Source organism: Jaculus jaculus, chromosome 13, assembly GCF_020740685.1.
Source record: "Jaculus jaculus isolate mJacJac1 chromosome 13, mJacJac1.mat.Y.cur, whole genome shotgun sequence".
Classification (NCBI taxonomy): domain Eukaryota; kingdom Metazoa; phylum Chordata; class Mammalia; order Rodentia; family Dipodidae; genus Jaculus; species Jaculus jaculus.
The window spans coordinates 88,243,185-88,256,732 of NC_059114.1; the positions used below are offsets into that span (position 1 = coordinate 88,243,185).

Genomic DNA, 13,548 nt, shown 5'->3' on the forward strand with positions numbered 1-13,548 from the left:
CTGGGCTGGGCTGGCCTCGGCAAACCTTGGATTAGTGGCCTGCAGGAGAACATCAGGCCACCTGCAAGATCTGGTTAAAATTCAGTTACCGAGTGTTCTTTGAGGCCTGCTCTGCCTAAGACAGATGGGCCTGGGTGCTTCTGGGCCACAGGGGTGGCCAGATAATGCTTGACCTCAGGTGCCTGAGGGCCTGAACCTGGGCCGGGTATGATGCTCCCTCGAGAGCCCCAGGGTCAGCAGACAGAACAGGAGTGAGACCTGGAGGCAGCCTGTAAGTCAGAGAGCGGAGAGGCCTTGGGAAGACTACGGCTGTGGAGAAGAAAGCCTGGACACCCACCATGACAAGATGAAGGGCCTCGTTTGCAGCGCAGGCAGAGGAATAATGGAGGGAAAAAGATGTGCAGGGCCTTAAGTGTAGGGGAAATCGTGTCCACTTGGTAGCAGGAGAGGATCCCTGGAGGTCACTGAGCAAGGCCATTTAGGGAGACAACCATGGTGGCCGGGCACAGTGTCCGTAGGAGCCAGGAGGGGACACATGAGTCAGGGAGCAGGCATCAGAGCCAAGGCCCTGCCGGGTGAAGTGGGCAGCCCAGTGCCAAGGGCAGAGGATTGAATGAGCCCAGAGTTCACTCTGGCTGATGTTCCTGGGCAGGAACCTGACAGCTGTCTGAGAGACCCAGTGTGCCGAGCTGTCACGTGTAATCCATACACATCAAATAAAACAAGATGCTTTTTGAGGCCCAAGGGGTCAGACGAGGACAAGCCAGCGTCCATTCTCACCGCTGTTCTTTCCCCAGAATAACCCCAGCAATAAGCTGGCGAGCGCAAGCAGTACCGTAACCCCGGCGCACATCAAGAAGTTCACGTTCGTTTGCATGGCCCTGTCGCTGACGGTAAGGGACACATGTGCTTCCTTCAGTCCCCGCGCCCTCCCCGCCCCTCCATCCCTCTCTTCCTCCCTTTCCTGTGTGTGTATGCGTGTGTTCCCAGAGAGGGAAATTGCCTGTATTCTATAATGTGATGGTAGGCTAGGTTAGTTAATAACCTCTTCAAAACATCTTTCCTAAGTGGGGATGGTCATTGTTCGAGGAGGCTGTTAACAGCAGGAAGAAAAGCAGGCCTTGCCTTTAATTTGAGTAATATTCTTGTCTTATTTTTGCTGTTGTTGTTGAGATAATGTCTTTCTTAGCTTAGACTCACCTTGAACTCACTTAGCAACTGAGGGTGGCCTTGAACTCCTGAGCTGTATCTCCTAAGTGCTAGAATTATGTATGCCACTATGACTGACATAAAGGTCTTCTTTTAGCCAGGCATGGTGGCACATGCTTTTAATCCCAGCACTCGGGAGGCAGAGGCTGGAGGATTGCCGAGATTGCAAGGCTACCCTGAGACTACATAGTAAATCCCAGGCCAGCCTGGGCTAGAGAAAGTCTGTGTGTGTGTTTCTGGAAATTGCAGCTAAGATACCACATACGCTAGCCAAAGTGCTCTGGGTTAGACACTCAACCACTATTCTTATCTTGCTGAATAATTTTCAGGCCATATTTTTTTGTTTTGTTTTTCAAGGTAGGGTCTCACTGTAGTCCAGGCTGACCTGGAATATATATATATATATATATATATTGAGGTAGGGTTTCACTCTAATTCATTATGGAGTCTCAGGGTGGCCTCGAACTCGCGGTGATCCTCCTACCTCTGCCTCCCGAGTGCTGGGAACAAAGACGTGTGCCACCACGCCCGGCTCCAGGCCATATTTTTTAATATCCAAAGTCACTCTTAGTAAAACATCTCTTTCCCAACTTAACTGGCATTATTTCAGCTTCCCTAGTGGAAGTTCCTTTTCTAATTACATTATGCTGACGTGACCTACATATTTACCCATATTCATGGGCCTCTCCCAGGTCCCAAACCCTGTCTACGTGTCAAGGATACAGCCGCAAATGACTTGAGCCATGGACAGGACAGCATCTGTTGGTGACTGGGTGCCCACCCTAAGAAAGCAATGTGCATCTTCTGTAAAGGAAGTAAATAAGCTCTCACCTGTAAATCAGATGTGTAAGATAAGGTTCAGAAAACATGCAGGCAGCTGGGGAGATGGCTCAGTTGTAATGTGCTTGCCACTCATGCGTGAGGTCCTGAGTTCAGATCTCCAGCATATTTGTAAAAAAAAAAAGCCAGGTATGGAAGTATCCACCTATGATCCCAAGACTGGAGAGGCAGAGACAGGGGGATCCTGGGAGTCGCTGGCTAGCTAGTCAGCCAGACCATACATTTCACTCCTGGGAGACCCTGTTTCAAAAAAATAAAAGTGGAAAGTCATTGTGAAGAGACCCACTATCAGCCTCTGGCCTCCACACGCATGTGCCCGCACACATACATGTACACACCACACACGTGTAATCACAAAAAAAGAGAACAGGTATCAGGTGTGGTAGTGCTCACCTTTGACCCCACCCGGCACTCGGGAGGCAGAGGGAAGGATCGCCGTGAGTTCAAGGCCAGTCTGAGACGACATAGTGAATTCCAGGTCAGCCTGGGCTAGAGCGAGACCCGACCTCGGAAAATCAGAACAAAACAGAAGAGAACAGGAAGAAGGTGTGCACATGCTTCCAAAGCCAAAGGATATGGCGTGTAACTTACAAGTAATGGTAATGACATTTACTAAAAGCAGCAAAACCCATAAGCAGCCGGGCGTGGTGGTGCGCAGGTTTAAGCCCCGCACTGGGGAGGCAGAGGCAGGAGGATCGTCGCGAGTTCACAGGAGTGGAAGGGGTAAAAATACGGGGCTTGGGCTGGGGAGGTTGCTCAGTGGTTACAAGCGTTTATACACAAGCCTGACAGCTGCCGTTCAGATCCTCCCAACACGTAAAGCCAGACTCAAGGCGAGCGCCCTCTGTCGCCCCGGCGTGCCTGTGGATACGGGAGGGTCACTCAGGACACTCATAACGCTGGTGGCGACAGCTAGTCTGTTGTTTGTGGTAGCAAAGCACAGTGAAAAATGGAGGCCAACAGCCCAAGGCTGGCCTTGGACCTCCACGCGTGCACCCTGGCCTGCACACGCCTATCACGCACACACCTATCACGCACACACCTATCACGCACACACCACCTTGTGTCTTCGGCGCCGACACCATCCCTTCTGCCCTGTGTCCCTGTAGATGGATGGAGCCTCGGGCGCTTAATTCGAGGTTCCTCGCTGAGGAGGAACTTCTGACTGGAGTTCACCGGTGACCCCAGGCGACCCTGCTCCTCTGTTGGCATTCTTTCTTTCTAAGTGTGCCAGTTTTTCCATAGTTCCCTAAAATGTTAGCAAAACACTGAACAACTTTGCTTAAAAGGATATTTTGGAGGAAAGTAGAGAAGTTTCTATTCCAGGAATAGACCTCAGCTTTTGGAGACTGTTAAATGGCTGGGAGTTGAAGGTCGCGTGGAGTCTGAAGCCAGGTGCTTCGACTAGGGGCCTCCTCCGCTCGGCAGGCCAGCAGCTCTGGCCCGCCACCACAGGGTCCCCTCCAGTCCTCTCTCCCTGGGGAGACAGGTCCCCACGGCTGGAGCGAGTGTGGTGGAGACCTTGGCTGCACTGGGTGTGAGGACGGCCCCTCTCGCTTATGGTGCAAGGCCAGTAATTTGTACCTCGGCAAGTTTATTTTACAATGATGATCGGGAGTCTGGAAAAATGCTTGTGTTTCCCAGGTAGAGGTTTTATTTTTTTAATTTTTCTAATCCCAGATTTTTATTAAAAAAAAAATGGTAACTATGGGCTGGAGAGATGGCTTAGCGGTTAAGCGCTTGCCTGTGAAGCCTAAGGACCCCGGTTCGAGGCTCGGTTCCCCAGGTCCCACGTTAGCCAGATGCACAAGGGAGTGCACACATCTGGAGTTCGTTTGCAGAGGCTGGAAGCCCTGGCACGCCCATTCTCTCTCTCTGTCTCTCTCTATCTGCCTCTTTCTCTTTCTGTCTGTCGCTCTCAAATAAATAAGAATAAACAAAAAAAATTTTTTTAAAAATGGTAACTAGAAGTATCTGAGTAAAATTTTACCTTGGAAATGAAGACTCCCTTCTTGGAAAAGCACTTGGAGATGAGCTAGTCAAAACCTGTAATTTTTCAGAAATGACTCAGACGGGACAAGTGACCTATCATAGTAGGCAGTAATAGAACTTGCTAGAGCACAGCCCGCTGGTACTTGGTACTCTGCCCCTTGAGCTGTGCGGTCCCCAAAGAACAGAAGCAAATGTTGGTTCCCAGACCCCCTGACCTGGACCCTTGGCACTGTCCCTTAAGAGATGGGGGTGGCGTCTTCAACATAAAAGCACCCAGTGTTTGGGGTTTGCTACATAGAAAAAAGCTGATGTACATACACAGCAATGGTCCAGATTCCAAGACGCCTCAAGGATAAAGTGGCCCCTGGTGCAGAGACCCAGCAAATGGCCACTTGCCGGGACCCTCCTGCAGCCTTGGTGGCCGTCACTTTTGTTCCCGACTGTAAGTCTGGTGACGGTGAGTATGTCCTGGGAGGTTGTGTTTGTCTTGGTCAGCAAAGTTGGGAGCATGGGCTAAGGAGGGACAGCAGTGAGAAGTGAAGGGAAGCTTCCCTCTTAGAAAGGGAACCTTCTAGGTTGAAGTGGCAAGCCCCACCGCTTACATGCATGTGCAGCCCATCCCGTTGCCTCCTGGTCTCTACGTCTGGGGGTCAGATAGAAGCCACTCCCAGAGGGTCACATCGTCACACCAGTACTGTCAGCAGGGTTCAAGTCCGCTGACTTAGCCAAAACCTGTTTCCGTGTTATTTCTCCTTTTAACGTTTTGTGGAGTTCCTGACAACCATGTTTCAAGTGCTTTTAGCTGACCGGTTTCCATTCTGACCTCACAAACGGCCCTTTAAGAGCATCTGGTGTTCCTCTACCCCAGCCCCCTGCGGCCAAGAACCGGCCTCTGCTCCGAAGCGGAGAAGGAGCCTTGCAGGGCACAGGCGTGGCTACTGCCAAGGCCTCTTCGAGCCCCTTGGTAACACAATGGAAGTGGGCATTCGTCCAGATGGATCTTGGCAAGCAGAGCCAGCGGGGCACTTGTGTGCAGTGGACAGCCTACTCAGCCACCCCAGCTGCCTTGGGACAGCACACTCGGAGTCCGAGGAGGGGGCCAAGGCTCAGGGAAGCCACTCTGAATGTCAGAGGGTGGGTGTGAAGGTCACCGTGAGGAGGGGAGAGTGACCATGAAAAGAGGGAGGAGATTGTCACAGAAGGATGGAGCCCAATGGCCAAGGTAGGGGTTCACAGAGCAGGCAAATGCGGAGCCTCGGAGTCCCCGAGCTCACAGGCCCTTGGGGCTCTGCCAGTCCTTCCTACAAGCTGCTGGGAACTTGAGAAGAATTTCAGGGAGACACGCGTGTAAGGAATCCGTAGGTTGTCCAAGCTGTTGTCGGCTGACTCACGCAGGCTTTCTACAGCTCATCCGGGTCACGGGGCTGCCGGGCTCCCGCCCTCCACCCACCAAGCCCCCTGAGATGCTGACCCTCAGCTCCCGCAAACCCACGCTGCTGGGGTGGTGTTGGTAGCAGGGGAGGTGGGGGCGCCGTGTCACTTGAACCCCAAAGGGAGAGAGAAGGAAGCCACGATGCCAACAAACAGCATGGCCTCGCACAATAGGTCCCAAGGGTATCTGAGGTTAGTGGCTGTTAGGGGGCTTTTGTTTGTTTTGTTTTGTTTTGTTTTTATTCTTCTTTATTTGAGAGAGAAATAGGCGGGGGTCAGGGGAGAGTCACAGAGAGAGACCGGGTGCGCCAGGGCCTCCAGCCACTGCAGACGAGCTCCAGATGCGTGCGTCCCCTTGTGCATCTCGCTGCCGTTTTTGCAGCCCATGGCTGTTTTTAAGGATCCTTTCTTTTCTTTCTTTTTTTTTCCCTCTTTTGGTTTTTAGAGGTAGGGTCTCACTCTAGCTCAGGCTGACCTGGAATTCATTATGTGGTCTCAGGGTGGTATTGAACTCACGGCGATCCTCCTACCTCTGCCTCCCAAGTGCTGGGATTAAAGGCGTGCACCACCATGCCCAGCTTAAATTATCTTTCGTAGTCAATGAGATATGAGAGGAACCCAAGAACCCACCTGGAACTTTCTAATCAGATTGTTGTTAATGGATTGAATTTTGTCTGTTCATACATTGATGTGCTAAACCACGTCCTTCCAGTACCTGAATGCAGCCTTATTTGGAAGTGGGTAATACGGTGTCCGTGTAGGCCGGCCGAGCGGGCTCCGGATCCAGTGTGAACAGCATCCTTATGTGGGGGGGTTGTTGGGACCCGGCCACAGGGAGCAGACAGTGTGAGCGTGAGTGCCTGACGGGGAACCGCAGAAGCCAGGAGAGGCCTGGGGTCCAGCCATCCCCGGTCACACCTCAAGACTGGGGACTAGCCTCGCCTACTGTCCCAAGCCACCCCCGTGGGGAGCTTTGTTCTGTCAGCCCTCAAACGTCTTCGCCGGTTCCCGAGACAGAGAAGCCTGTGGTCACCTGAGGCCACATGGCCGATCCCCTCCAACATTTGCTGTTCAACTGACTGATTTTATTTTTACTTTTATTTATGTATTTATTTTATTTGGTTTTTCGAGGTAGAGTCTCAGTCTAGCTCAGGCTGACCTAGAATTCACTGTGTAGTCTCAGGGTGGCCTTGAACTCACGGTGATCCTCCTACCTCTGCCTCCTGAGTGCTGGGATTAAAGATGCACACCACCACGCCTGGCTTCAAATGACTTGACTTTAAATTTTCCCTCCCTTTAGTTTGCAAAGGGCATGGCTTGTGCTGGCAGATTTTCTTCCCAGAGTGCCCATGCGCGCAACAGTGTGCGGGAAAGTAGTCAGCAGGCGGAGCAGCCCTGGGCCTGCCTTCATGTGCCGGGCTGTGTCTTTGCTGATGGTTTGGGAAGGCATCGGGGGAGCAGCACCCATATTAGAGTGAGGCTGCTTCACTTTTGTTCTTTTCCTCTTTTCTTCCTTCCTTCCTTTCTTCCTTTCTCTCTCTCTCTTTCCTTGTGCATCTGGCTTTTGTGGGTCCTGGAGCATTGAACCTAGGTCCTTTGGCTTTGCAGGCAAATGCCTTAACCACTAAGCCACCCCTCCAGCCCCTTTTTTTGTTCTTTTTACAAATTTATATTACTAAATAAATGGGTAAATAAATTTATTTATTTAAATAAGATGGGTCCCACTCCCAGCTGCTCTAGTACTGGGGAGCTCTCCTGGCAAGAGGACAGAAGCTGTCCACTCAAGTCCCACCACACAGTGCTTGCTCCAACTATGCCCGACTGCAGCTTGCTGCTGGAGACCAGAATTTTCTCAGGGAACACGGAAGGGCTGGGAGAGCGGGGAGTACTTAGCACTTCCGGGGTGCATGCCTTAGGACTCTCTGCAGCCAGTTGAAAAATAGTTTTTGTCACCTCGGCTTACATACAGAAAACAAATCGAGCCTGGGACGCGGGGTGGGCGGAGTGGGCGTTACTGTCTGTGGGAAGAGGTCATTAGAGCCACCAAGGCTCTTCCCAGACACAGCCACCTACTCCCAGGAGACGCCGGGGCGGCTGCAGGATGTGGTCGCCCAGCGTCCAGTTCAGCATCTGCTTTGGGCTCCCACGTGACCGCCCCAGCAGCCTGAAAGTGGACTTACTGTGAGGATCCCGCAAAGCCCAAATAAAGGTGTGCTTTAGAAAAGTATCTCAAAACTGCCAAATAGACTTGGGATAAAACGCGTCCAGGAAGGACCTCAAGCACCTGCTTGGAATGCTGTGGCCGCTGGCGGCCTGGCCTGAAGTGAGATCGTTTGGCTCTGAACCCCGAGAAAATGCTCAGAATCCTCTGGTGAGCAGAGGGCTGCTCTGGTTTTCTGTGCCAGGGCCTGGGCATGACCTGCTCCAGCCACACTCCGGATCCAGCCTGGAAGGTGAGGTCACGTGGGGCTGGTCCCTTCTTTTAAAGGGACCCTGCCTCTGGCTCAGACTTGCTTGTTCAGGCCCAGCAGCAGCTCTGAGGGGTGCCGTGGAATCATTCCGGGGTGTCTGTCCATCTCCTCTGAGTCCAGTGCAAGCCTCCTAGAACCACGCATTGCTGGTGACCAAAAACAACCAAACAAACAAAAACATGCAGCAAGTGACAGGGAAACCTGCTTGCTATTCACTGACATGCGAGGCAGCTGTCAGAGGCCTATCTCTGTCACTTCCCAGAGAGGCCTTGTAACTGATCTGCTCCAAAAAAATTGACCCTCACCAAGAAGGTGAAGGCACTTAGGAACCACCCAGGAGATGTCAGCTACAGACCCGTCATTTAATCACACCCGTTACCAGAGAAGCACAGTTACTAGTCCTGGGTACGAAGGAGGGCCTGTGTCTTCGTGTGGTCCTTCTTCCTGTCCGCACAGGTCCTAACAGGTACTTCCAAGAAGACAGAGTGCCGTCGTCCCTCCTCCACCCACAAGCTTTCCCTCTGTGGCCTCAACCACCTGTGGCCAACCACGGCCCAAAAACATGAGGTGGAAAATGCCAGAAGTAAGCAACTCCGAAGCTTAAATGGTGTGCGTCATTGCAAGCAGTACAATGAGATCTTGTACCGTCCTGCTCGCTCCTGCCCAGGACAGGAATCTGCCTTTTGTCCGCTTAATCACTCCGGTTGCGTTAATCTCAAGTGGGTTGAGCAACACCTGGGTAATTAGTGAAGCTGACCTCTGCGGCTGTCTGTGTTTCCAGGGCGGATTAACCAGAGGGGAAAGAAAGAACTGCCCTGTGTGGGCCGCGCCGTGACAGGTGGCGCTCCACTCTCGAACCCTCCCAGCCACGATGGACTGAAGCAGGGCCAGAATGAACCATTCCTCCCTTACTGCATTCCTCCCATATGTTGCTCATCTGACGTGGCCACCCAGTGGATATCTCTCTTTTTGGGTCGGATGCAGTGATAACGCAGTGAGTGTGTTCAGGTCATGTTGATGAATAGCGTGACTCTGGCACACGGCTCCCGTGTCGTTCGCCTCACTCCATCTCACCATCAGCCTTGTGTCTTCCCCCATCATCACAAGAAGTGCCAGACAGGGGCTGGAGGGACGGCTTAGCAGTTAAGGCAAAGCCAAAGGACCCAGGTTCAATTCCCCAGGACCCACGTTAGCCAGATGCACAAGGGGGCGCACGTGTCTGGAGTTTATTTGCACTGGCTAGAGGTCCCAGCATGTCCATTCTCTCTCTCTCTCTCTCTCTCCTCTTTCTGTCAAATAAATAAATAAATAAAATATGTTTTAAGGAAAGAGAAGGGTGAGACAGTACAATAAGATGACAAGAGAGACTGTCAACCCATAAGTTTTATCATAGCTTTTTAGTCCAACTGTCTGGTCTTATTATAAGTTACGGTGTTTGGTCATTTGCTGTGCTGACTGTATATAAACTTGTATATAAGCAGGAGAAGTATCGGTGCATATACAGGCTTGTTACCATCCATAATTTCGGGCATCCTCGTCTTACAATGCATCCCTGAAGATAAAGGGAAGCTGCTGAGAAAGGAAACCAAGTATGAGGGACATGACATTTTATTCGGGGTGTCAGAGAGGCCCCCTCTGTGGGGACCATGATACTGTCAGCAGTGGAGGAGTTCGTTTGCCCGTCAGTCCATGGTACCCCTGGCCCCCACTATTTTTTCCTGCCGTATATCTCCTTTGAGAACATGGGATACCAAATCAGGTCTGAACTGGCCAAGTGAGGTCCTTTTTTGACTCACAAATTTCACTAAAGTGCTTAAGGCTCTGTTTGTTTTCACATCAGCCCCAAGCAACTTACGGAGCTAAGGCTGAGAGCCCAGTGAGACCCAGGTGGCGTACTCTTTGGACAGCCATGGACTGGCCCCTTTAGGAATCCTCTTTAGGGAAACAGTCAAGCTGTGGTTCCCAGCATCACGGAAAGTCTGCTTTCTTCGAGGAGCAAGTCCTTTAAGTGTGGTGATGGCAATGATGAAGCCATCACAGACCAGTGCAGCGCCCCAGCCATCCGTTGTGCCTTTGGCTTCCTCACAATGGGTCTGTGAGCCCTTCATGGATTTTGGGGGGTGGGTTGCTTGCTTGTTTATGCTTATTTTTAAAAAATATTTTATTTTTATGTGTTTATTTGACAGAAAGAGGGAGAGAGACAGAATGTATGTGCCAGGGCCTCCAGCCGCTGCAAACAAACTCCAGACACATGCACCCCCATGTGCATCTGGCTAACGTGGGTCCTGGGGAATTGAACCTGGGTCCTTTGGCTTTGCAAGCAATCGCCTTTACCACTAAGCCATCTCTCCAGCTCTGTTTATGTTTTGGTTTTTATTTATTTATTTGATAGAGAAAGAGGGAGAGAGAGTGAGAGAATGGATGCACCAAAGGAACTCCAGACGCATGCACCTCCTTGTGCATCTGGCTAACATGGGTCCTGGGGAATCGAACCTGGGTCCTTTGGCCTTGCAGGCAAATGTCTTAATGGCTAACCCATCCCTCCAGCTCTGTGTTTTTGTTGTTGAAGGTAGGGTCTCACAGCCATCCTCTTAACCTCTGCCTCCCCAGTGCTGGGATTAAAGGCACACGCTCCCCCGCCCGGCCCTTCCTGGTTTAAAGAGGTGCAGGGTCCTGTCTGTTTTGTGTTTCTGTTAATAGGGTGCCGCGGCCAGGGAAATGTGCAGTGAGCAATCATTCACTCCTCACAGCTCTGGAGGCTGGAAAGTCTCAGGTGGGGTGCCCATCCCCCAACATCTTCTGTGTGTCCTTCGTCTCTGGTCATTCCCGTGGGGCCTTTCACCCCTGCACAGGCCACCTCCCGGGCTCCCCTGTGCTTTGCCTCCAGCCACTGCTTCTGCCAGTCTTCTCAGCTGGTGCTTCCTGGCCAGCCTCTCCCAGTGCCGGGCACTGCCCTCATCTCTGCTCCCAGTGCCATGTCCTCCATTGCTGGTCCACCGGGCGCATTAATACTGCCTGTTGACTCAACCCGGAGGATGGGAGCCTTTGAAGGCCTTGGTTCCTAGTCAAGACAGCCTGTGGACCTACCAGGCACCAGGTGACAGTAAGCCTGTCGGTGGGCAGGCTACAGCGCAGCTGCTCATTTTGCCAGTGTGGTTTCTCTACCCCTTCCTGTTCTGGGGAACCATGCCACCTTCACCTTGGTTCATGCCGCCTTCACCTTGGTTCCTCCTCGCTGGCTGCTTTTCTGCTTGTATTGAGGAAGGCTCTATTTTTTGATTAATTAATTTATTTATTTTGTTTTTTTGAGGTAGGGTCTCACCATTAGCCCAGACTGACCTGGAATGCACTCTGTAGTCTCAGGCTGGCCTCGAACTCACGGCGATCCTCCTACCTCTGCCTCCCGAGTGCTGGGATTAAAGGCGTGCGCCACCACGCCCGGCTTCCATATTTACCTTTATTCACACAGTTTGAATTGATTTCTTTAATTTAAGTTTCCTTGGCCTTTTGAATTCACCCTGTCGTGGCTGTCGACTCCTGTCCCCGGACTGTCGGGTAGCCTATGTGGCTCTTGCCTGTGCAGTCACCCTTCCTGGCATTAGCCTCCCGGGAGGGATGCAGCGGGAACCACTGGAACCAGAGACCCAGGCGTCTCCTCTGGTCATTCTGGGGAATTCCAGCCTGGACTTGCCCCGAGCTGGCTGCCCAGAGCCCGGGAGGCTCACCAGTGTCACCCAGACCTGAATCGGAGGATTCAGTATTTGGTATTTCATTAGAGCTTCGTTAGAGCTTCAGGCCGCCGAGAAATGCGTCCAAGAGGCGGAGACGCCAGAGAGGGAAACAGCCAGAAATCCCTGCGTCTGGTCTCTCTGCCACACAGTCACTTCAACTCAGTCACAGCCCCTCTCATACTGCTGGTGTGCTCCCACCAGACCCGTCCTCGGGAAGCACCAAGCGCCCAAAGATGGAGGAACCCTGTCTCTTGCTCCCCATCTGCCTCCGCCTTTGAAAGGCAGCGAGGTCGTGACAGTGCTGGTATTCACAGTGTCCTGGTCCCCAGAAGAGAGCCAGGCGGCCACCTGCTTCTCTGGGCTCTGAGTCCCTGTTGGCAGACACAGGCCGAGGTACCAGGACAAAGTCACCCTGCCTAGAAGCCAGAGGCCGCAGTCAGGGCCTGCAGGACATCTCAAACCCTCAGGTTCCCTGGTTTGGAGCCTTTCTTTTTAATTGACAACTTTCATAACTGTAAACAATATCCCATGGTAATTCCCCCCTCCCCCAATTTTCCCTTTGAAAATCCACTCTCCGTCATATCCCCTCCCCCTCTCAACCAGTCTCTCTTTTATTTTGATGTCATGATCTTTTCCTCCTATTATGATGGTCTTGTGTAGGTAGTGTCAGGCGCTGTGAGGCCATGGGTATCCAGGCCATTTTGTGTCTGGAGGAGCACGTTGTAAGGAGTCCTACCCTTCCTTTGGCTCGTACATTCTGGTCATACTCCACGGGCTCGTGGGCCGCCAGCTCTTGTTCCGTCTGTGGGTAACGTCATCAGAGTGCGGTCACACAGTGACTCGTGGCTCTTGGTTCTTCATAACTTCCCATCATTGCAAGGAGGCCGCATCTCGTTCTGAGGCCTCGAGGTACTGGACACTGGCAACATTGGAGCAGCCGAAGAGCACAGCCCCTGACCCTCACTGGCTTGTCCCAGGGCCCCGAGGTCCAAGTTTGCAGTTAGGATCCTAAGAATGGCCCAGGCTGTCCTTCCTGTTGCTCAACTACCCTCCAGCATGGCTGTCACCCTTCCGTCCTGGGCGATGCTGGGGCCTGCCCCAGCCTTGGTACCATGCTGACCCTTTGTCTGGAATAGAGGCGGCCTGTGTAAGGCTGTTTCTGCTGCCCCGCCCCGCGCCCTGTGCACCATGAGGTGGAGACTGCTGCCTCATTGTTCCCATTATCCAGCACAAGAAAATGACCCCCTTGTGCGTGGGGGATGGAGAAAGGACCAAAGGTAAATGACCAGACTTCATAGCATCCTCATCCCAGTGATAGGGTTCCAGTGGGCAGGAGCCTCCAGGGCCTTGGCGCATCCTGGACATGGGAGAGAGCCAAGCTCTGAGTCCACAAGGCCCATCCATTGTTAGCAGGTGACCTAGAAGTGTGTCCCCATCACAGAGGAGCTGGCACCTTCCCAGGTGAAATTATGTGAAAAGCTCTGGGTTGTTTTTGTTTGTTTGTTGTTGTTGTTTTCAGGTTTGTTTGTTTTTTTTTTCCAAGGCAGGGTCTCACTCTAGCTCAGGCTGACGTGGAATTTACTAAGTCAGGGTGGCACTTTCCAGTAGCATTAAATCCAGGAGGTGAGTGTGGGGAGCCCACAGGCAGGTGAGCCTGCATCCTCTGTGTGCTTGGTGCATGGCGCCCCCTGCTGGTTGAAGTGTCACATTTCTTCCAATCTGCACTTAAAGCTTACTAAGAATTTGGGGGTCATCTTAGATCTGAAACAGATATTCAGTGTTCTCATAAAGCGTGTGTTCTTGACAATTTTGTTAAACTCACAACATAAGGTGATTTCATTTTGCTATTATTTACAAAAGGAGGGATTACAGAA

General features: G+C 52.1%; 1 protein-coding gene across 1 annotated transcript in view; it reads left to right on the plus strand.

Moving 5' to 3' along the window:
- The window catches only part of Ankh (ANKH inorganic pyrophosphate transport regulator), a 157,716-nt gene that overhangs the window by 129,068 nt on the left and 15,100 nt on the right, over window positions 1-13,548 (plus strand). The window contains exon 8 of the mRNA XM_004652537.2: window positions 798-893. Coding sequence (XP_004652594.2) covers window positions 798-893 — 96 coding nt within the window. The remainder of the gene's footprint in view (window positions 1-797; window positions 894-13,548) is intronic.